Below are 24,459 nucleotides of genomic sequence, written 5' to 3' on the forward strand. Positions count from 1 at the left end.
TACTGAAAAATCTTCACAGAAAACTAGTGAGCTGTTTCTTTTTTAAACTCAATGAATATTTATTGAGCTTCTACTTTGTACCAATCATTGTGATAGATACAGGGGGATACAGTAATTAACAAGACAAATGTGACCCTGGCCCTTATACTAGTGCATTAGGAAATCATTATTGATAGACTAAACATTCACAGCATGTGCCAAGGTTTGCATATGTGTTTGACATTTGAAGATCTCGAATTAGTAGAATATGAACTTGTGGGTAAATACTTTACTTCTGTTTTAGCTGCCCTTTGGTTGAGGAAGCCTGAATGGACTGTGTAATTTCAGTGATAGAAAACATCTAAAAATGGTCTTTATACTTTGAAAACTTGTGTACCATAGAAATACCAATCATAATAGTGCCTCATCCAAATATTCTGTTTTATTGGTCCCTACTTTGACATGTCATCCACTAAAAGCCCAGACCAACTTATAGTTCTAACCATTTTGAAACTATCCTATAAGTTCATCTTTCTGGGAATAGAAACCTTAGTTTGTCATCAAAATACCTTCCTCACAACATAACTATACCCCAAATTTCCTCTTTAGAGTCACTGTGAATAATTTATTTAACTTGTATACAATTGGTAAGATAACCTTTCAGCTCTGACAATATTAATGTAAGTAGCATGTTTTTTGTCAAATGTTATCAGAATTAATTTGGCTTTTCTTAAGGCAATTACAGAGTCATTTATCTATATCCTGGGTAGTTTGATTGACTGCCACTAAAAAACATCAACAAACCCAAGAAGCAGAAAGCGAAAAGCTAGGTTTAAGAAAAAGTAGTAAGTACCCCTTAGCACAAGGTATCGTGTTTCTCTCTCTTCAAGGAGATACCAGGATAATCCCCAACCAAATGCACCTCTGATTCTCTGAAGAAGCTATACTCTTGTCTCTAGTTGACTTGCTATTTGTTGAGACCTCCCCCTGGGAGGAAAGTTCTCATTTTAGATACAGACTATATCCTTTTAGCAAGAGCTAGTCTTTTTTCAGAACCGTAGTATTGATCATAAGAAAAACCATGCAGGAGACACTGGATTTGTTTTACCAATCCTGTTCTGTTGATCTTCACATTATAGTAAATTGTTGTTCAGTAGTGTCAGACTGGTAAGTGGCCAGTTTATAATTCAGTTTATAATTCAGTGGTTATATTTAAAAATAGGCTCCCTGCCTCAGGACAACTTGTATACCAACTGTTAGAAACTTAACAATTCCTGATCACCTTACAAATCTGTTTTGTAAACCTACATCCTACCAGGAAAGGCTGACAGCGTAGAGAGAGGAAGATACAGCTGCTACCCAGCCAGAGGTGAAGTAAATGCAGCAAGGGGCACACCAGCTTCCATGCCTTGACAGTGTGCTATCTGGTAGATGTGGTTCACTCTCCAGGTACCACAGTTTCCACTGGTATGAACTTCACATTATTATCACTCACAGTTAAAGTTTCATTAGGAAACTAGTAAATCCATGGACCAGTAAAACCAAACACTGCCCTCTTGTGCATGTTCTTTTTCTTCCTTATTAAAATAAAATGGAGGGTTGAACAAACATTTAGTGAATTCAGTGGTATTCAGTCAAGAGACATGTTGAAGAGAAATGCCATTCTCAGTTGTTTTTCATTGAGGTTGTTAGTCTCACTGTTTTTGCCCGACAGCTCCAGAAAATTGTTTCCATTCTTCTTTTCATGGCCTTCATAAAAAGACTTGTGACTAAAAGATGTTACATATCTTTTGTTCTACAATTGTCACGTAGTAATAGAAGTCACACCAAATCTCTACTATAGTAGGACTTCATTTAGGGCTGCATGCTACTGGACAAGTGATAATCCTGTGTTGTTTTTAAGGCTTAGTGATAGGATAAAGTGTGCTAGAAACTCAGCTCCTAAATTCATTGTTACCTTGGAAACTTGTTTATTAAATAATAAGTAGAGTCTAGTGGCAATTAGCGTGCAGCAAGTAAGTTAAATATTTCAGCATAGAATCTTTGCAATAAAGGACCTTGGGAGATGAAAATTTTATGTTAAGGCACCTTTCATATGTGGTATCCATAATTCTGTCAGGTATGGATTTTCCTTTTTTAAAGTGGTAAAGACAGGTATCTCACTATCCCAGTAAGGACTTGGGAGCTTTTTGTGTGTGCGCTAGTGATGCAGGCTTGGCGAACCGAGGAGTCGAAAGAAAGATTTCTTGGACTCTCAAGGTCTGGCAGTAGTGCTCCTTTATTCAGAGAATAGCATGGAGTAGCATGGGGACAGGACCCATGGGCAGTGAAGAGCTGCAGGCATGGGTTGAGGGTAGGGCTAAATTTAAGGCATAGGTGTGTGAGTTATCACTTTACAAGACAAAGGAAAGATTATGTAAAAAGTCATTAAAATGGTATCAGTGAGGGTGAGGTCTGGTTGCTGAGTGGTCCTATAACTTTAGACAAGAATCAGATCGGATCAGGACAGGACTTCCTGATATAGATTGGTATGTAGGGCAGGAGCCTTGGGCTTTTCTCCCTGGGGCAGCCTTCATCCTCATCACTAGTGTCTGAGGAGGTACTACTAATTCTTCTACAATAGATTGACTCCACTCTATACATAGAGTTTAAATGTGTATTATGTTGTTCTCCCAAGGGAAAAAAGGTAGGTCAGTGTTATGGTCGTCTCTGGAGCAATTAGATTTCCTTTCCCCAGAGGAAAAAGCCCCTAGGTGAGATGTAGTTGTGGTCCTGGGGCTGTTATAGGTTTCTTAATGATGCTGTCACATCTTTGCTTCTGAGAACGCTTGTGAAATTTACCAAAGAAGTTTAGTTTAGATGATTCTTTGCATCTTAAAGGATGTCTGAAACAATGCCATTTCATAGCTGCATAATGACCATTCCTGTGGCCTTTGAGCCAATGAACTGAGTCAGGAAACCTGAGTTCTAGGTTGTGTGACCTTGAGCAGATCAGGTCTCCTCTCTGGCTCCTGATATGCAAAATAATGAGGAGGACTTTTGTAATATTTCCTTCCATCTTAAAGTTCTTTGATTCTTTGTCAGGATCTACTCTGTAGTATATCTAAATCCATGTGCAATGAGTTATGTTAGGGGATTCTATTGCATTTATGAATTAAGATTCCAAAATTCAACTTCTCATATTTGAATCCTTAAATCTGTTCATAAGCCAATACTAATTTTTCCACTTAAAAGTCTTCTCTTTTCCCAGGCTTTTCTATTCTAAAACTTTAAGAAGCTGCAAAGCCATGAAAACAAACGTACGTCTTCTTCTATAAAAGGATTCATTTATATTTTAGCTTTCTCTTATAGTCACATGAAGCTTCCAAAAGCCTGATTTGAAGAGAACCTTTATTAAATCTGTAGAATTAAAAATGAACTCTTATTTATAAAAAATACATTAATGTAGAACATATTTTGTTTGTTGTACTATAGTGTCTTTGCAAAACAAACTTGCTGTGTGTGTGTGTGAGGAAGATCAGCCCTGAGCTAACATCTGTGCCAATCCTCCTCTACTTTGCATGTGGGACGCTGCCACAGCATGGCCTGATGAGCAGTGCACAGGCCTAGGATCTGAACCTGTGAACTCTAGGCGTCTGAAGTGGAGTGCGCAAACCTAACCACTATGCCACCAGGCCAGCCCCCAAAACAAACTTTTAAAGTATAAATTTGTTGCCAAAAGACGTTAAGATAACTAAGGAAAATATATTATTTAAAAACAATCTTATGCAATTTTATCTTGCTCATGCTTTGAGATAGCAAACTTTATTTTCAAATAATGCTTTTTTAATTACAAAATTAGTGCATACTTATTATAGAAAATATGGGGAAATGCAAGAAAATATAAAGAAGAATATTAAAGTACCCCTTACCACCACCATCCAGAGCATTTCGGTGTGTTTCTTTTCAGTCATTTTTGTGTGTTATATATATATCTATATATCTTTTTAAACAAAAGAAGGTTATACCATATATGTAGTTTTATATGTAATATCATTTATATGCTCTTTAGCCAGCCCTAGTGATCTAATGGCTAAGATTCGGCACTCACACTGCTACAGTTTGGATTTGTTTTCCTGTCAGGGAACCACACCACCTGTCTGTTGGTTGTCATACTGTGGCAACTGTGTTGCTCTGATGCTAAAAGCTATGCCACTGGTATTTCAAACCAGCAGGGTCACCCATAGTGGACAGGTTTCAGCAGAGCTTCCAGACTAAGACAGACTAGGAAGAAGGACTTGGCCGCCCACTTCCAAAAAAATTGGCCATGAAAACTCTATGAATATGTGGGGGACTGGAATTGGCCACCTCAAGATATGTCTCTTTGGCATGAGGATTATTTGGGGCTGGTTACTTTTAATAAACTGTAAACAGGAAAGCAACTCTGAAAAGTAGAATTTACTTACCCTTTGTTAAGAGACATTTACATTGTAAAGGAAATCTCCATCTGTAAAGGTGTCTCCCTCTCTGTACCAGGAAGAAGGGTGGATGACCTTATCTCTAGAAACTCTTGATAAATCAGTGTCTAAGGCAAGGACTTAAATCTGCATGATCTGGTAACCTCCTGTAACTGCCTCCCCTCACCCCCAACATCCTCCTTTGTCTTTAGCTGAGGATGATATTTAATGTGGTGGCTTCAGCCATTTTGGTGAGTTTCTCAGTTTGCCTGAGCCTCTCCCATGTCTACATGTTATAAAGCTTTCTTTAATTTTCTCCTGTTATTCTGTCTCATGTGAATTTAATTCCTTCTCTGGCCAGAAGAACCCACAGTGGGTAGAGGAAATGTCTTCCTCCCCTACAAATAGCAATGGAGCATTGTCTGATATAGCACTGAAAGGTGAGAGGATGGTGCAAAAAGACTGGGCAGGATTGTGTTCTGATGTACACTGAGTTGCTTGGAGTGAAAATTGACTGGACAGCTCTAACAATAGCAAATGCGCTCTTTGAAAACATGATTTTTAATGACTAAATCCGTTTTAAGAATATACTATAATTTATTACGCAGTCCTCTACAGTTGGACAGTTAGGTTGACAACTGTATCTATCTAGTTCAGGTCCTAACTTCATAATTGATTATGTTGCCTGTTTGTAGATAGATACAGGGATGTTGAAAGAGAGAAAAGTATTTTGAAAAGCAGTTATAAAATTAGTCAGAGGTAGATTTTTGTAATATTATATAACCCAATTTATTTTTATTTGGGGCAGCATTTTTTTATGAGAAAATCTTAATGGTAAACATAAACTATTTAGAAAATGTGATGTATAAAGAAGAAATTAACATTTCCATTCATACGTAACTACTGGAAATACTTTGGTACATTTACATTTAGTGTTTCCATCTATCTATCTATTTTAAACATAATGAGAATAACTCACATATGATTTTGTAACCTGCTTTTTTTCACTGACATTTTCCCATGTCATTAAATACTCTTTGAAAGCATGATTTTTTTTAATGGCTCCTTCTTCTTCAAATGGCTATACCATAATTTATATAACCAGTATTAATTTATTAGACATTTAAATTCTTCCCAATTTTGCCCTGTTAAATAGTACTGACATGAACACACTTGTACTTACCTTTTGTCGTAAGAATAATGATAGGTTTGGCCAGATTCCCACTACCTTCCTCCAAAAAGCTGAATTTATCCACATCCACATCATAGTGGCCTTGAGTGTACACTGCTCCTGGCACCACAGCCTGCCTTCCATGTGTACTGTCATCGTCTTTTTGATGAGTGAAAATCTGCTTTGTTTTGCCTGTTTGGTAGGTGAAAAGCAGCGTTTTATTTTTGTGTACATTTAAACTTCTCTGATTACTACTGAGGCTGAACATTTTTATAAGTTTATTAATCATTCATATTTCATCTTCTGGTGTTTGTTCTTTTCATTTACCCATTTTTCTATTGTATATTCATGTTTTCTTATTAACTCGTTTATTAACATTTTAGAGAATGAAATCATTAACGCTTTCTGCATTTATTTGAAATTTATTTTACTTTTCATTTGAATGTACATAAACCCAGTGCTTTATTCTTGTGTGACTGCCTTGATTAGTTATGCTTCCTCATTCAGATATTTTCTTCTAGTGTTTTTTTTATGGTTATCGTTTTTATATTTAACCTTAATATATTGGGTTCATAAGGTGAGGATCTAATTTGGTCTTATTTCCCAGCTAGCCAATTTTCCCTTCCTCCTTAGATTTAAGATACTTTCTTTCTTGCACTTAAAGTTATTGTATTTGTTTGTTCTATTAATCTCATCATCAGTTCTTGAACCACAGTTTTGATTAATTAATTTATAATTTCATAATATTTGACAAGATGAGGCCCATTCATTACTATTTATTTTCAAAATGATCTTAACCATTTTAATCTCTTTTTCTAAATGACCATTAAAATCATATTGTTCACTCATACCACTCCCACTGAGAAAAAAAGAGAGAAGAAAAAAATGGGTTTTTTGTTTGTTTTTGTGAGGAAGATTGGCCCTGTGCTAACATCTGTTGCCAGTCTTCCTCTTTTTGCTTGAGGAGGGTTGTCACTGAGCTAACATCTGTGCCAATCTTCCTCTATTTTATGTGGGATGCCGCCACAGCATGGTTTGACCAGCAGTGCTAGGTCTGCATCCCAGGATCTGAACCTGTAAACCCCAGGCCACCAAAGCAGAGCACATGAACCTAACTACTACACCACTGGGCTGGCCCCAAAATGTGTGTGTTTTTATTTGATTGAAGCGCATTAAACCTAAAAATTCATTTGGGGAGAAATGACACTGTCATATTCTTCATTCTTATCTAGGAATGTGTTATATGCCTCTCCATTTCTTATATCTTTTTTATACCCATCTGCAAATTGAGTAAAATTTTTTGATATATGGTTTCTATATTTTTCTTTAGGTGCTTTTATTTTTAATCCTCATTTTTTTTTTTTAAAGATTTTATTTTTTTCCTTTTTCTCCCCAAAGCCCCCCGGTACGTAGTTGTACATTCTTCGTTGTGGGTCCTTCTAGTCGTGGCATGTGGGACGCTGCCTCAGCGTGGCCCGATGAGCAGTGCCATGTCCACACCCAGGATTCGAACCGACGAAACACTGGGCCGCCTGCAGCGGAGCGTGCGAACTTAACCACTCGGCCACAGGGCCAGCCCCTTAATCCTCATTTTTCTTGCTCTCATGAATAGGTGACGTTTTTCTCTTACAATTTATTTAATTTCTATTAAGTTGTTAAACTGGTTATTACCGATACTTGAAAGTTTTGATATTTTTGATTGTCTATTTAGTACCCAAACCATCTGATTGATTATTTCTGAAACATTTTCAATTTATCCCTTGGTTTTCTTGGTATAGTATAATATGCAAATGATAATTTTTTTTTTCCTCACAGCAACCCTAGGAGGTAGAATTTATTGATTTCACCATTATGCAAGTGATAATTTTATGGCTCTCCTTCCCAATTTATTCTTTAATTCTGTTTCATGTCTTATTGTACTGACTAAGACTTTCAGAAAAATGTTAAATTGTAGCAAGAGAAGAAATTGTATTGGGGGCCAGCCGGGTGGTGCAGTGGTGAAGTGTACGCGTTCTGCTTCAGCGACCTAGGGTTCACCGGTTTGGATCCTGGGTGTGGACATGGCACTGCTTGGCATGCCATGTTGTGGCAGGCATCCCACATATAAAGCAGAGGAGGATGGGCACAGATGTTAGCTCAAGACTAATCTTCCTCAAAAAAAAAAGAAATTGTATTGTGGATAGTGGGCTCTATTGCCTTGTTTCTGATTTAATGGGGATGCTGCTAGCATTTTATCATTTTATTATTAATGTACCAGTTATCATTTTCACAATATTTTATTGTGAAAATTTTCAAGCATACGGTAAAGTTGAATTTTACAGTTACCACCTAGATTCTACCGTTAACATTTTACTGTACTTTTTTATTATTCATCTCTTAGCAGATTTTTTTTCCAAAGATTTTTTTATCCTTTTTCTCCCCAAAGCCTCTGGTACATAGTTGTATATTTTTAGTTGTGGGTCCCTCTAGTTGTGGCATGTGGGATGCTGCCTCAGCATGGCTTGATGAGCGGTGCCATGTCCACGCCCAGGATTCGAACCGGCAAAACCCTGGGCCGCTGTGAACTTAACCACTTGGCCACGGGGCTGGTCCCAGATTTTTTAATATCAGTACTTTCTGTTGTATTACAGAAATGTTTATCTTGACTTGGTGTTCCAAGATTTAAAAAGATCAACAGTGCACTAATTGCTGAAGTTACAAATGAAGATATGGCAATCTCTTGGCCCCATTTGTTATCAAGTATTAACCAACCTAAAAAATTTCAATACAGATTTGAAATGGGGCTTATTATGAAAACTGTTCAAATGAAGGACAATGTTAAGCATCACAAGAAGGGTAGTAGTCTATGGGGCCAGCCCTGTGTTCAAGTGGTTAAGTTCGTACACTCTGCTTCCATGGCCTGAGGTTTGCGGGTTTGGATCCTGGGTGTGAACCTACACACTGCTCATCAGGCCATGCTGTGGCAGCATCTCACATAGAAGAACTAGAAAGACTTACGACTAGGATATACAGCTATACTGGAGCTTTGGGGAGAAGAGGAAGAAAAAGAGGAAGATTGCAGAAGATGTTAGCTCAGGGTCAATCTTCCTCACCAAAAAACAAAAAACCTCCCAAAATCCTTACAGGAGGTAGTTTAAAAAAAAAAAAAGAAGAAGAAGGGTAGCAGTCCCACTTAGATTACAAAAGGAAAAATAATGAAAGTTAGAATTTTTTAGTATTTGACTAGACTTTCTAGAGAAGAGAATGCCTCATTCAGCTGACAGACTACTTACTTACAGAAATAGCTGCTTATTCCAATCTACTTTCTAGATGTATTTCTATACTGAAATAAAGTATAACAAGATACGATAGTTGAATCACCTTATCTCTTAAGACCATCCCATTCTTTTTGTACTGACTTGATTTACCCAGCGTATTCATATCCTAGGGCTGACATAAATTTCCACAAACTGGGTGACTTAAAACAACAGTGTATTCTCTCACAGTTCTAGAGCCAGAATCTGAAATCAGGGTGTCAGCAGAGTCGATTCCCTCGGGAGGCCCTAAGGGAGAAACCCTCCCACACCTCTCTTCTGGCTTCTGGCAGTTGCCAGCAATCCTTGGCATTCCTTGACTTGCGGATATATCACACCAATGTGTGCTTCCATTTCCACGTTGTCTTCTCTGTGTTTCTGTTCTTTTCTGTTTCTTATAAGGGCACTCTCACTGAATTTAGGGCCAGTGTGACCTCATCTCGATCCTTACCATGTTTACATCTGCAAAGATGTAAATTTCCAAATAAGATCCCTTTCTGAGGTTCCTGGTGGATGTGAACAACCCACTACACTCAGCAACTTCCTTAACAAGTAGTAGTGGAAAGAGCATGGGCCTGGAAGTCAAGAGGCTTGGCTCTGATCCTAAATCTGGGGAAGTTTCTCATCTGTGACTTTGTCATTGTCCCCATTTCTCAAGTGAGGAGGTTGATCAGTGAATAATCTTTCAAGGTCCCTAATTGTCCGAAAGTCCACATTAAATGAAGAGTCATAGGCATAGCTGATTTCTAGCTCTGTTCCTTTTGTTTCTCTCTGGCCCCTGATTGCTTCTCAGGGGTATTTTAAGGTATGATTAGTATCAGAGGGCTTTGGCATCTTTGGATAAAATATAGAATATCACTATCCTTGTCTGTAAGTGATCTGAGGGTAGTACTCCTCAGGCCTTTGTGGATTAACAAAAGATAGTTGTAGTACTTAGAGGAGGTTTCCCCATTTCTTTCTTCTCTGGCTTCACTCTCTTATTTAAAAACAAACCAAAAAAAAAGTAGAACAAAATTTTTTAATTATTTTGTTTGTTGCTGATGATCGTTTAACACATAGATGGTCTCAAATAGGAAATGGGACAATCAGATTCCAAAGTGTTTTAGTTTAATGTTATTCTCTTTCCTGCCCACTGCCCAGTAATTTTACTTAGGATGAAGAAATGCACACTCGATTGTAGATAGTGGGCAGTGTCTGACAATCCTGAAACCTTATTTTGAATTACTAAAATGGTGAGATTTAAACATCTCTTCAGGAGAGAGAATTACATAAGGGCACAGGACAAAAACAACAACTGTTCATTTACATAGCATTATCCCTTGCTTAGAGAGTCGGTCTCCATCTTCTCTATACGCTCACCCAGACACAAAAGGAGGAATTTTCTGGCTGCAATTTTTTTAGACTTCGGTGTTATTGAAATGAAAGTGCTTCAAGGACATTTCCATTTGTTACTAGCTTATGGTTTCTCATCTCATGTAAATTATTTTGCCACTTTTCAGTTTAATTTTTTGCTGTCGTTATCTGGCAAAATGATTGTTGATTTCTCTCAGTGAAGACATTTACTGATAACTCAACTGACAATGTCCTTTGTCTATAAAAGTGGAGTGCCCTTAGGATTTATTTTATCACTTTTTTATTGCTGTCTGTAGATTTCTGTTTACATTGCTTTCCCTTTTTTGTCTTAGAAAATGTCTAGAGCTATAAAGATTCTTATATGGGATAGAAGTATATTTCGAACTCCACAATTCCAGTTCAGAAACAGGTCCCTTTTACAGTCTTAGAGCCAAGTTCTCCTACAACTTATCCACCTGATAACTGTAGAAATATCTATTCTTTCTAAATAATCTAAAGGTTAAAATGCTTGAAGGTGAATAACAATTAGTGTATACTAGTCCTAAGGCTATCTTTTTTAGTGGGGTCGGGAGTGCCTAAACCTGAGAAGTTAGGCTGTGTTGAATTTTTATTAGCATTCTGAAATGTCTCTTGAATCTCATGTTTCCTCTCTATTTCCATGCCTGAACCTACTTCAGACCCTTTCCTCAGCTATTGCCACAGCTGCCTAACTGGCTTCTGCCTCTAGTATCACCAGGGATATTGCCCTACAAAAGTAATTTTGATCATATAATACTCCTGTTTAAAAACCTTCACTCCCAGTTGCCTAAGAAGTTAACTGCAATCTCTGTCATAGCCTTTAAAATCTGAACCCAATGTTTTTCTTCACTTTGATCCCCAACTACACCATCTCATGTACAGCATATTCCAGCCACACTGAACTCCTTCCCATTCTCAGAACATTTTAAGCTCTTGCATGAGTCCCTTTCTTTGTACGTGTTGCTTCCTCTGCCTCATATTATTTCACTTTACCCGCTCTCTGCTCTTTCTTAAAGACCCTGCATAAATGTTGATTTCTCTCTGCTCCTGTATATTATTTTCATATCACTAATATAGTCCATTTTACAATATTTTATAATGTGTTTTGTTATATAAATACATCTCCCAGTGAACTGGGAATGCACTGGGAAGCTTTGTCTGGTTCATCTTTGCCACTATTTAGCCAATTGCCTGGTATAAGCTAGGACTCAATCAATACTTTTGGGTGATTAAATGAATGCTTAATTAATTATGTCCAAAATCAAAGTCATTAGACCTATTTCCCAACTTCTTTAATAGTCGTTGGTTATATATAGTTCAAAAATAAACACTATACTAATGTAACTGTATTTAGCTATGTCTTAGTCTAAAACCCCTGAATGTACCTAGACAAGGTAGTGTACAATATGGTGAGATCCCAACTGGTTTTCTCCTGAAAGAGATATTCTCGGTTTCACTAAAAGCCTTAACTGAAACCACTATTTTCTATGTTTTCACCTTTATTTCCTTCTTTCATTCATTTATTTCTTCATGTATTCATTTATTCAACCATCTATTAATCAAGCAGTTACTTATTGAGTGTCTTTTACTTGCCAAGCAAACTCCTTGGGCTTAGATAGCTCCTCTTGTGAGTAACTAGATAGAAACTGTAGTTATTGTCTTCTTTTATGCTTCCTTTTTTGCTGAGCAATTGCCATGTCCTCTTTCACAGAGCACATGTGAAAACGACTTAGAGGATTTTAGTTGACATTAAATTCAGATAGGTCAACACAGTCATGTGCCACATAACTACATTTTGGTCAATAATGGACCACATATGTGACGGTAGTCCCGTAAGATTAATACCATGTAGCCTAGATGTGTAGTAGGCTATACCACCTAAGTTTATGTAAGTACACTCTACAATTTGCACAACAACGAAATCAAAACAACGCATTTCTCAGAACACATTTCTGTCATTAAGCAACACTTGACTATAATGTGATGTCGTCCTTAGGTGACTATATAATTTTCTGTCCAAAGTAGGATACTTTGGGGGGGGAGGGGTGAAATCTGTTAATAATCCCAGATAACAGCAGCAAACCAAAATAGATGATCACCCTATACATAACCCCTATAGTCTAATCAGATTGCATTACTCATTCATTGTCTTCTGTTTTCCAAGCACATCTTAGGTTATTATGCCTTTGTATCTTTGTCTTTACTGTTAACTTTGCCCTTTCTTCTCCAATGCTTGAAATTTGTGTGTTTTTCAGAAGCCCACCCAATTCACTGAGCTTTCCCAGATCAACCTAGTCCATAGAGATATCTCTCTATCCTGAATTTATTCAGCACATCCTTTATCTACTTAATTAGCAGCTAGATATATTCTGCTCTGTTGCAGTTATGTTACTGTTTTAACTGTTGTTTTGACTCCTTCTATTGTTTTGACTTTTTCATATCTTCTTCTTCAACTGAACCACATGTTCTATCGAGGCCTATATTTTGAACTTACATCTCCTCTTTAAGTATACTGCCTTATTCATACTCATGTAATACATATTTTTTGAATATTTTATTTCCATGCCTGCCTTTGTCTTTCCTAAAAAGTCTTCCACTTTACATCAATATTATTGGTCTGTTCCCCTCCACAAAAAAAGCTTTAAGACCATTGAAATTAAAATTTTTAATTATTACATTTTAAACTTAAATATTTACTATGAGGTACCTTAAAATATATCATTTTGTCAGTTTAGGTATACTATTTATCTTGAATTAATTAGTTTTTTGTTTTGGGGGGGTTTTTTTGAGGAAAATTAGCCCTGAGCTAACATGTGCTGCCAATGCTCCTCTTTTTGCTGAGAAAGATTGGCCCTCAGCTAACATTCATGCCCGTCTTCCTCTATTTTATATGTGAGACGCCCGCCACAGCATGGCTTGATAAGCAGTTTGTAAGTCTGCATCCGGGATCCGAACCAGTGAACCCCAGGCCACCAAAGCAGAGTGCGCAGAACTTTAACCACTCTGTCATGGGACTAAGCCCTAGACCTGCATTTTTTAATTATGAAAATAATGTCTTCGGGGCCAACCCTGTGGCTGAGTGGTTAAGTTCGCACATTCTGCTTTGGCGGCCTGGGTTTTCATAGGTTTGGATCCCTGGCGGGGACATGGCACCACTCATCAGGCCATGCTGAGGCTGTGTCCCACATGACACAACCAGAGCACTCACAACTAGAATATACAACTATGTTCTGGGAGGCTTTGGGAAGAAGAAAAAAAAAAAAGCTTGGCAACGGTCGCTAGCTCAGGTGCCAATCTTTAAAAAGAAAAAAATAGATCTTTAACAGAAAAGAAAGAATTGCCAGGCTTAAAGATTTAAAACTATAGTGGATGAATTTTTATGTTCTTGAGCCTTTGATTTAGAAGAAGTTACTGATTTATTTTTACTCTTATCTTCTTTACTTTACAGAGTTAGATCCTAAAAATACAGATTACAAATGAGTTTTAAAACTTTTTAACTCGTTATATATGCTATGAATAACCAAAAATTCTAATTTAGCTTCCCCAAATACTATAGCTTTATTCAGTTAGTCACTAGAATAGCAATCACAATCCTGATATTTTCTAGGTGATCCAAATACACTTTCCAACCATAAATTTTGTAGAGTTGTATTAATCATTAAACTTGTTTTTAATTGTTTCAATGTTTTCACAAAGTTCTTTTATTAAAAAAGAAATTTATAAAAATAGCGTATGTTTGTTTCAGAAATTCAACACAGAAGTATATAAAGCAGAATGTGAAAACCAATCTTTTCTTTCCAGTTTTATTGAGAAATAATTGACATACATCACTGTATAAGTTTAAGGCATACAGCATGATAGTTTGATTTACATATATTGTGAAATGATTATTGCACTAGGTGCACCTAACATCCATCATCTCATATAGATACCATAAAAAAAACGAAAAGAAAAAAATTTTCTCCTTCTGATGAGAACTCTTAGGATTTACTCTCTTAACAATCTTCCTGTATATCGTATAGCAGTGTTAACTATAGTCATCATGTTGTACTTTATATCCTAGTACTTATTTATCTTTTAACTAGAAATTTGTGCCTTTTGGCTACCTTCCCCCAGTTTCCCCTCCCTGCACCTTCTGTCTCTGGTAACCACATGTCTGATCGCTTTTTCTTTGACTTTGGGGGCGTTTGTTTGTTTGTTTTTGAGGAAGATTAGCCCTGAGCTAACATCTACTGCCAATTCTCCTCTTTTTGCTGAGGAAGAGTGGCCCTGAGCTAACATCCCTGCCCATCTTCCTCTACTTTATATGTGGGACACCTGCCACAGGATGGCTTGTCAAGCAGTGTGTAGGTCTGCACCTGGGATCTGAATCAGCGAACCCTGGGCCACTGAAGCAGAACGTACAACCTTAACCACTGCGCCACTGGGCTGGCCCTGTTTGTTTTTTTTTTTTAGATTCCACATATAAGTGAGATCATACAGTATTTGCCTTTCTCTGTCTGACATATTTCACTTAGCATAATGCCTTCAAGGTCCACCTATGTTGTTGCAAGTGGTAGAATTTCCTCATTTTTTATGGCTGAAGAGTATTCCATTGTATATATATACCACAGCTTCTTTATCCATTCACCCATCAGTGGACACGCGGGTTGTTTCCATGTCTTGGCTATTATAAATAATGCTGCTGTGAACAAGGGGGTGCAGATATCTTTTTGAGCTAGTATTTTTACTTCCTCTGGATATGTTACCAGAAGTAGAATTGCTGGATCATATGGTAGTTCTATTTTTAATTTTTTGAGGATTCTCCATACTATTTTCCATAGTGGCAGTACTGATTTACAGTCCCACAAATAGTGCACAAGAGTTCTTCTTTTCCATATCCACACGAGCATTTGTTATCTCTTTGTCTTTTTGATGATGGCCGTTTTAACAAGCATGAAGTGATATCTCATTGTGGTTTTGACTTGCATTTCCCTAATGACTAGTGATGTTGAACATCTTTTCCTGTACCTGTTGGCCCTGAGCTAACATCTGTTACCAATCTTCCTCTTTTTCCTTGAGGAAGATTGGCCCTGAGCTAACATCTGTGCCATCTCCCTCTATTTTATGTGGGATGCTGCCACAGCATGGCCTGATAAGTGGTGCTAGGTCCATGCCCAGGATCTGAACCTGAGAACTCTGGACCACCAAAGCAGAACACACGGACCTAACCACTATGCAACCGGGCCGGCCCCATTGTTTTGATTACTATAGCTTTATAGTATAGCTTGAAATCAGGGACTGTGATGCTTCCTGCCGTGTTCTTCTTTTTCACTATTTCTTCAGCTGTTCAGGGTATTTTGTGGTTCCATGTAAATTTTAGGAGTGTTTTTTCTACTTCTGTAAAAGAAAAATGCCATTGGAATCTTGATAGAGATTGCATTGAATCTATAGATGGCTTTTGGTAGGATTGACATTTTAACAATATAAATTCTCCCAATCCATGAATATGGAATACCTTTCCATTTATTTGTGTCTTCTTCAATTTCTTTCATCAATGTCTTACAGTTTTCAGTGTAGAGATCTTTCACCTCCTTGGTTAAATTTATTCCTAAATATTGTATTGTTTTTGATATTATTGTAAATGAGATTGATTTCTTTTGCAGAAAATTCATTGTTGGTATATAGAAACACTAGTGATTTTTGTATGTTGATTTTGTATCCTGCAAATTTATTGAATTCATTGATTAGATCTAATAGTTTTTTTGTCTGAATATTTAGGATTTTCTATATATAAAATCATGTCATCTGCAAATAGAGACAATTTTACTTCTTCCTTTCCAGTTCAGATACCTTTCATTTCTTTTTCTTGCCTGATTGCTCTAGCGAGGACTTCCAGTACTTTGAGTGGTGAGAGTGGGCGTGCTTGTCTTGCTCCTGATCTTAGAGGAAAAGCTTTCAACCTTTCACCATTGAGTATGATGTTAGCTGTTGGCCTGTCACATATGGCCTTTATTATGTTGATATATGTTCCTTCTGTGCCTAATTCATTAAACAGTTTTTATCATGAATTGATGTTGGATTTTGTCAAATGTTTTTTCTGCATCTATTGAGAAGATCATATAATTCTGTTCTTTCGGGGCCGGCTTGGTGGTGCAGCGGTTAATTGCGCACGTTCTGCTTCAGTGGCCCAGGGTTTGCCAGTTCAGATCCTGGGTGCAGACATGGCACTGCTTGGAAAGCCATGGTGTGGTAGGTGTCCCACATATAAAGTAAAGGAAGATGGGCATGGATGTTAGCTCAGGGCCAGTCTTCCTCAGCAAAAAAAAAAAAAAAAAAGAGGAGGATTGGCAGCAGTTGTTAGCTCAGGGCTAATCTTCCTCAAACATAAAAATTAAAATTGAAATTTGAGGGGTAATCTTCCTCAAAAAAAAAATCTGTTCTTTCATTCTATTAATGTGATGCATCACATTGATTGATTTGCATATGTTGAACCATCCTTGCATCCGAGGGATAAATTCCACTTGATCATGGTTAATAATTCTTTTAATGTACTGCTGAATTTGGTTTACTAGTATTTTCTTGAGAATTTTTGCATCTGTATTCGTCAGGGATATTGGCCTGTAGTTTTCTTTTCTAGTAGTATCCTTTTTTGGTTTTGGCATCAGGATAATGCTGGCCTCATAAGATGAGTTTGGGAGTGTCCCCTCCTCTTGAATTTTTTGGAAGAAATTCTTCTTAAAATATTTGGTAAAATTCACCAGTGAAGCCATCTGGTCCTGGTCTTTTCTTTGATGGGAGATATTTGATTAGTGATTCAATCTCCTTACTGGTATTTGGTGTATTCAGATTTTCTATTTCTTTTTGATTCAGTCTCGGTAAGTTGTATGTTTCTAAGAATTTTTTCATGTCTTCTAGGTTGCCTAGTTTGTTGGTGTATAGTTATTCGTAGTATCCTCTTATGATCCTTTGTATTTCTGTGGTATCCATTGTAATGTTTCTTTTTTCCATTCATAATTTTGTTGGTTTGGGTCCTCTCTCTTCTTTCCTTGGTTAGTCTAGCTAAGAGTTTGCCAATTTAGTTTATCTTTTCAAAGAATCAAGTCTTAGTTTGGTTAATCTTTTCTTTCTCTTTTTCTTTTCTTTTCTTTTCTTTTTTTTTTTTTTGGTTCTCTATTTCTGCTCTAATCTTTTTATTTCCTTTCATATGCCAACTTTGGGCTTGGTTTGTTCATCTTTTTCTAGTTCCTTAAGGTGGAGAGTTAGGTGGTTTATTTGGGATCATTCTTGCTTCTTAATGTAGGTGTTTATTGCTATGAACTTCCCTCTTAGACTGTTTTTGCTGCATCCCATAAATTTTGGTGTGTTGCATTTCCATTTTCATTTGTCTTAAGAAAGCTTTTTATTTCCCCTTTAATTGTTTCATTGATGCATTGGTTGTTGAAGAGAGTGTTGTTTAATTTCCATGTGTTCATGAATTTTCCTCTTGTTATTGATTTCTAGTTTCATGCTGTTGTGGTCAGAGAAGATACTTGGTATCTTTTCAGTCTTCTTGAATTTACTACGACTTGTTTTGCGGCCTAACATATGGTCTATCCTAGAAAATGTTTCATGAGCACTTGAGAAGAATATGTGTTCTGCTATTGTTGGATAGAATGTTCTATATATGTCTGTTAGGTCCATTTGGTCTATAGTGTTGGTCAAATCTGCTGTTTCCTTAGTGAGTCACTGTGTGGATGAACTATCCATTGTTGAATATGGGATATTAAAGTCCCTAACTTTTACTGCATTACTGTTTATTTCTTTTAGCTCTGTTAGTTTTTGCTTTATATATTTAGTGCTTTAGGTACCCAGATGTTGGCAGTATAAACATTTGCAGTTGTTATATCTTTTTGATGAACTGACTCCTTTATCATTATGTAATGACATTCTTTATCTCTTTTTACCATTTTTAGTTTAAAATGTCTGTTTGTCTGATATAAGTACAACTACTCCTGCTTTTTTTTTTTTTTTTGGTTACCATTTGCTTGAAATGACTTTTTCCATCCCTGCCTGTGCATAGCAATGGAAGCTTCTGTATCTGATACTGGCTTTGCTCTGGGGGTGATCAACTCTGCCCACCCACCTCTTGGCTCAAGTACCATTGGGCCACACAGCTTCCAGGAGTTACCAGCCCTTCTAGTCAGACAGGTCTTTGCAAGGTACACTCCACAGCTGGTAGGGCTGTGACTCGGCTTCTTGCCTGGGTGTGGCAAACCAGGTAAGGCTGGGAAAACGCCTCATTTCAGGATCCAAATCAGGCAGATCTGCACCCCGCCGAGTTCCCTGGTCAGAATGCGCCCCCAAATTGGTTCTTCAGATGAACAAAGCTGCTGGTTGAGACTACTACTTGAGCACTACAGGTATGAACTCAGTCTGCTGAGATCCCTGTGCTGCTTGTTGCAAGCCCCACCACCCTTCTCCATCGATCATAGTCAGATTCTCAGTGACTGAGCCCTGCAGATACACCTGCAGTCCCCGTGGTGCAAGATCAGAGGAGGGGCTCCCACAAAGTGACCCACAGTGCTGGGAGGGTGGGTTAGTTGTCCCCATTGGGTTCTCTTTTCCTACTGGAGGCTCAGGGGAGATCTCTTTGTGTTTTGCTGTGCTGGCCTGGGGGAGGGGCAAGGTGGTCAACATGTAGCCTCTTCTCTTCCCCTCTAATGCAGTCTGTCTTGATCTCTGACGTGCAGGCGGGTGGTTCAGTCTCCCATGTTCTAGGGTTGTATCAGTGGTGTCGTCTCGTTGGTTATTCTTCTTGTGAGGGAGAGTGAAGTCAGGAACACCCTATATCACCATCTTGGTGATGTCACCTGTGAAAATTGATCTTAATTACCACCAATATTTCCTTGTCTTTTGCCCACTCCAGCATTCTTGCTTCCAAGAGATAATCATCATTTGTAACAGTTTAGTATGTATCCTTCGAGACCCTGTTGCAATAACTCTATATCCCTGATTACTAACCGTTTATTTACAGTGATAACTCATTTCTTTTGAAGTCCCTATACTGGGTTGGTGGTGACTTTGTTCATCGTTATTTTCTTGTCAACACTATCATCAATGAGGAGTGCAAATAGGATGAATCAGATTTGCACCTTAACCTCAGTTTGCTTTCATTGTAGTAGGAGAGCTGTATGCAGTGATAACTATAATACAAGATGAAAAAGGTGTAAGAGAGGAACAGATGAAGTGATGTAGGATTTTGGGAGGGAGGAAAAATTTTCCCTTTGGCCAGGAGGTAACATTTGAACTATATCCTAAAAGACAGACAAGGTTTGGGTTGGGGGAAAGGCAAAAAGCAGATATACTGGCAGGAGAAAGGCACAGAGATGTGGTGAGTTTACAGAGTTATTCCATTTTCCTAGACTGTAGCATGCATATATGGGAGTAGCAGCAGATAAAGATGCAAAGGTAGTTTTGGGGAGAACTCTGAACACCTCTGTAATATCTTTACAAATCTTTGAACAGAATAGTGGCATGACTAGAAATATGCATTAGGAATATTAATCAGACATTAGAGAGGATAGAGTATCAGTCACAAGCGTTGCAATAATTTGGAAGAAGAATTAATGCAATGAGGTGTAGTGGCCATAGAGCTGTTGCTGAAACAGGACCTGTAGGTCTTAGCAACTACCATATTCCATAAGATCTAAGAAGGCTTTGATTATAAGACACAGTTTTATTTTATGTACCAGTGAGGGGGGAAAAACATTGCCAGTTGATTTTCAGACCACCAATTATAAGATGTATCCTGATTTTAGAGATTATAATAATGGAGAAATGTGCATTATAAAAATCAGTGAAATAGAGTATTTGCATGGGTACAGTGAAAAGATGGGGTATGCAAAAAAGAAAGGAAACAGTTTAGAAAATGAAAGAAGGCAGGTGAGATCAAAGATACAAATGGAGAAGTGGATCTTGAAGAGGAAGAAATGAATGAGCAATGACTCAGAGAAGTTTAAAAGTTGAGAAGCTAAAAACATTAAGCAAACTCATTAAATAATCTCCATCTTGGTAAAAGAGGAGGCAAGGTCATCTGCAAAAAGAATGACAGTGGTGGGTTTGAGGGCTTGGGACTTAAGAGTGAAAAGGTTTCAGGTGAGTGGAGCATGAAAGATGGAATATTAAAGACGGTTGGTTAGAAAGGACTAAAAGAATTCCCGTCAGAAATGAAGGACCCAGGGGCCGGCCCCATGGCCGAGTGGTTAAGTTCGTGCACTTTGCTTTGGGGGCCCAGGGTTTTGCCAGTTTGGATCCTGGGTGTGGACATGGCATCGCTTACCAAGCCATGCTGAGGCAGCGTCCCACATACCACAACTAGAAGGACCCACAACTAAAAATATACAACTAGGTACTGGGACGCTTTGGGGAGAAAAAGGAAAAATAAATTCTTTGAAAAAGAAATGAGGGGCTCAGCTAAGGCTGAAAAGCACAGACTTATAAAGAAACCAATTGGCCCTATCTTATGACTTTGTCCAGGAACAGTTGGTACCCTGAGAAAAAGATGGAAGAAAACACATGGAAGGTACTTTCTCTGCAGGGTAGGAGATTGGCTGGACAGGTATGGTGGAAGGACAGAAAAGCTAAATAATCCCAGTTTCTCCTAAGGGATGGGGTTTATTTGGCTCGCCATGGAGTTCAGGCTAAGAAATGAGAGTTGAGGCCAGAAGAAGAGTAATAGATAAACAGATTTTTTTTTTTAAGTTAGGGAGGTGGTTTTAAAAAGATTCAAGATTAAAATATAAAGAAAGTAAAGAATAAATTAATTTGAAGAGGAGGAGTAGGTCAGTAGAAAGTTGATTGGGGAATTTCAGACTTTAAGATTATGGAATTCTGGGGATTGCGTCTTAAAGAAGTATTATCTTTCTAAAACACAGATCAGAGTCTCTCTGTGTGGCTTGAAAACCTCTATTTCAGGATGAAGTCTTTACTACTTAACAGAACAGACAAAGCTCATCACAAGCTGACCCCATCCTACTTTTCCAGGCTAATATCTTATTTCTTCTTGTGAGGCCCATATTCTTACCACACTGAACTCTTCTCTGTGCCCAGAATCCTCAAGGCTTTTATCTACCTTTTGCCTTTGCACATGCTGCTCCCTTTGCATGAAATGCTCTTCCGCCTTTCTTCTGCCTTGCAAACTCCTGCCCATCTTTAAGACCTAATTAGATGCCACTTGCTCTGCTAAGTCTTTCCAGGCTCCTGCAAACAGTACTGAGCACCCCTTCATCTGTTCTCCCACACTACTCTGCCCAGACAGCCTATGGAATTTTACCACAAGTATATTGATTTATATGTCTCTCTCTCCAGTAGATTATAAACTCCTTGAAGTCAGAAACTATCTAATTCTCTTCTTTACCCATAGTGCAAGCACATAATCTTGCTTTTGTTGTCTTTGTTGCTGAATTTTAAATGAATGAATGAACTAATCCAGTGCTTCTCAAACGTTAATGTGCATTTGGATCACCGGGAGATCTTGTAAAATTCAGATTCTGATTTAGTCTGAGGTGGGGTCTGGGATTCTGCCATTCTGACAAACTCCCAGGTGATGCTGGTGCTGCTGGTACATGGAACTAATCCAGAGTGTCTTTGCTCAAGTAAATAGCAGAAGATAAATGTCAATAGGAATGTGGAAGTGGAGCAGTTATGGGGACAGTGACTTGGAAAAATCCTCAATATGAACACTGGAGCCCTAAAAATGATAGCAGAAACTCATGTGGGAAGAGATGCTTAAATCATGGAATAAAACAGGAGACCATTGTGGGGGATAGTAGTTGATAAGACTGGGATGACATAGTTCTGTTACTTTTGTTTTAGAAAAGGAAAGGCTATTTGGTGATGGCAGCTGCTATGAGTTGTGACTGCAGTGAAGGATGTTCTCCATGGAATGGGCTGAGGGGAAGAGGAGTGGTGATGTCAGAAGTTGGGTTTGAAGGCTTACAAGAAGGGATAGGGGCCTCCAGTGTTTATTCCCAGTAGGATGGCATTTTCACCAATGCAGACAGGTGGGTGAGGGAATAGGAAAGCTGCATTCTAGGGGAAGGGAACCCTCTGAAGAAAGGGGAGGTACTAGAATTTGACAAGGGGTATTTCCTGATCTTAAGTTTCCAGGCTCAAAGCACAAAAATTTTCTTTTTCTTTTTTTAAACTCATAGATGACAGAAAAAGTAGCACTAGTAAGCATTCTGTTTCCACATGCAGTCTTCCGGATCTGATAATACTAGAGATGGGTTCAGTAAACCTAATTTATTTAAGTATTATTTTACAGAAGTAATATATGCTTTGGAAAAAGGCAAAAATATTTAAGAAATATTTAAATCTCCTCTCACTAACCCTCTTCCCCAACAATCAAGTAATCAATATTTACAGCCTGATGTGTTCTCGTCCAGCTTTTATCCATGAAAATTTATGTACACATAGAAAGGAATTTTTCAAATTGCATAATGGTATTTTCACATGCACATTATTCTGCAGATTGTTTTTCCCACTTAGGAGTATGTCATAAACATCTCTCCAGATCAATGGACGTAGCTCTAACTTATTTTTTTCTTAGTCATTTTTAAATAGCTGTGTATAAATACACATGTACCATAATTTGTTCTGCCATTCTCCTGTTGTTGGACAATTGGGTAATTTCCAGTTTTTGCTACTACAAACAATATGAGACACAAAAAAAGTCCTGTTGTTATCAGTGCCTCAGTAACAGAACCCTGTGATTTCAACCAGCCATACATATCACAAGTAACTTAGATCAAGGACATCTTTTAATGACGCATAGCAGTGGCTAGGCCTGTGTTATCCAATATAGTAGCCACTAGATGCATGTAACTATTTAAAGTTAAATGTGCTAAAATTAGGGGCTGGCCCCATGGCCAAGTGGTTAAGTTCGCATGCTCTGCTTCAGCGGCCCAGGGTTTCGCTGGTTTGGATCCTGGGCGCGGACATGGCACCACTCGTCAGGCCACACTGAGGTGGCGTCCCACATGCCACAACTAGAAGGACCCGCAATTAAAATATACAACTATGTAGTGGGGGGACTTGGGGAGAAAAAGCAGAAAAAAAATAAAATAAAAATAAATGTGCTAAAATGAAAGCAAATTAAAAATTCACTTCCTCAGTCACATCAGCCTCATTTCAAAGTGCTCAGCAGCCACACGTGAGTAGTGGCTACCCTATTGGACAGTACAGACAGTCCGTTTCCATCCTCACAGAAAATTCCATTGGACAGTCTGGACTAGACACTCAAATGTTACATCCTAAATAAGAACATATTTTTCAGTGTGCTAGTGTTTTAATGAGAGCACGTTTTAAAAAGTACAAACTTTGTGTCTTCATCGGTTGCCTCTGCAGTTACTTCAATGAGAACCAATACCCAGATGAAGCAAAGAGAGAAGAAATTGCAAATGCTTGCAATGCAGTTATACAGAAGCCAGGTAAGGCAGCAAGCACCGCTTTGCTCTGTGGTGGAGCTCTTGGCTTCACATTATCATTTAGGACTTTAAATCTCTTCCGACTCATCCCTCTAGGATGCTCTCAGCTCCATCTGCACCATCCTCCTGTGGACAGTCACCGCCCTGACCTGTTCAAACACTACTACTTAGGGATGTGATTCTGGTACTCCAAATCAAATCTTCACATGGGAAAGTTTCCAAGGAGTGTTCCTGCTTGGGATAGGAGACCTTGAAATTGTTCTTTTAAATATTATAGAGATTTCTTTTTCCAAAAATATAGCATAAATATATCAATTCCAAAATAATTTTAAAGTTTGGAATATTTAAGCAAGGCTTGTTAATGAAAATATTGTTAGGTTTTTTATATGTATATATAATTGTTGTAAATTGTGTAATTCTGTATTCCTGTTTGAAGAAAGAATTCTTTTTGGAGTTGGCTTCTATCTCCTTCCCACATTGGGATGACTTCTGTTTAGCTAGGAAAATTTTAGGGTAATCTCTTTCTGAAGTCTTGTTGTTCCTATGCAAGTCAACAGAGCCACTTAAACACTTTAAACATGTGTCTTTTCTTCTATGTGCTAAAATATTATTCCACGTTTTATAGTTTTTGTTACCAAAAACCATTCTCAGTTAAGATGATGCTGTTGATCTTCATTTGGCTAGTTAATTTGAATGCCTTAAAGGCTATACACAAATCTATCAATGTTTTGAAATAGTTAAACTGTATTTATTCTCCCTTA

General features: G+C 37.9%; 1 protein-coding gene across 32 annotated transcripts in view; it reads left to right on the top strand.

Annotated features, from left to right (window-relative positions):
- HMBOX1 (homeobox containing 1) overlaps positions 1 to 24,459 on the top strand; it is a 179,604-nt gene that overhangs the window by 150,703 nt on the left and 4,442 nt on the right. For all 32 annotated transcript variants that reach the window (XM_070611398.1, XM_070611394.1, XM_070611388.1 and 29 more), the window contains one exon: positions 23,619 to 23,701. In XM_070611398.1, the coding sequence (XP_070467499.1) occupies positions 23,619 to 23,701 (83 nt within the window). The remainder of the gene's footprint in view (positions 1 to 23,618; positions 23,702 to 24,459) is intronic.

Source organism: Equus przewalskii, chromosome 2 (assembly GCF_037783145.1).
Source record: "Equus przewalskii isolate Varuska chromosome 2, EquPr2, whole genome shotgun sequence".
NCBI lineage: Eukaryota > Metazoa > Chordata > Mammalia > Perissodactyla > Equidae > Equus > Equus przewalskii.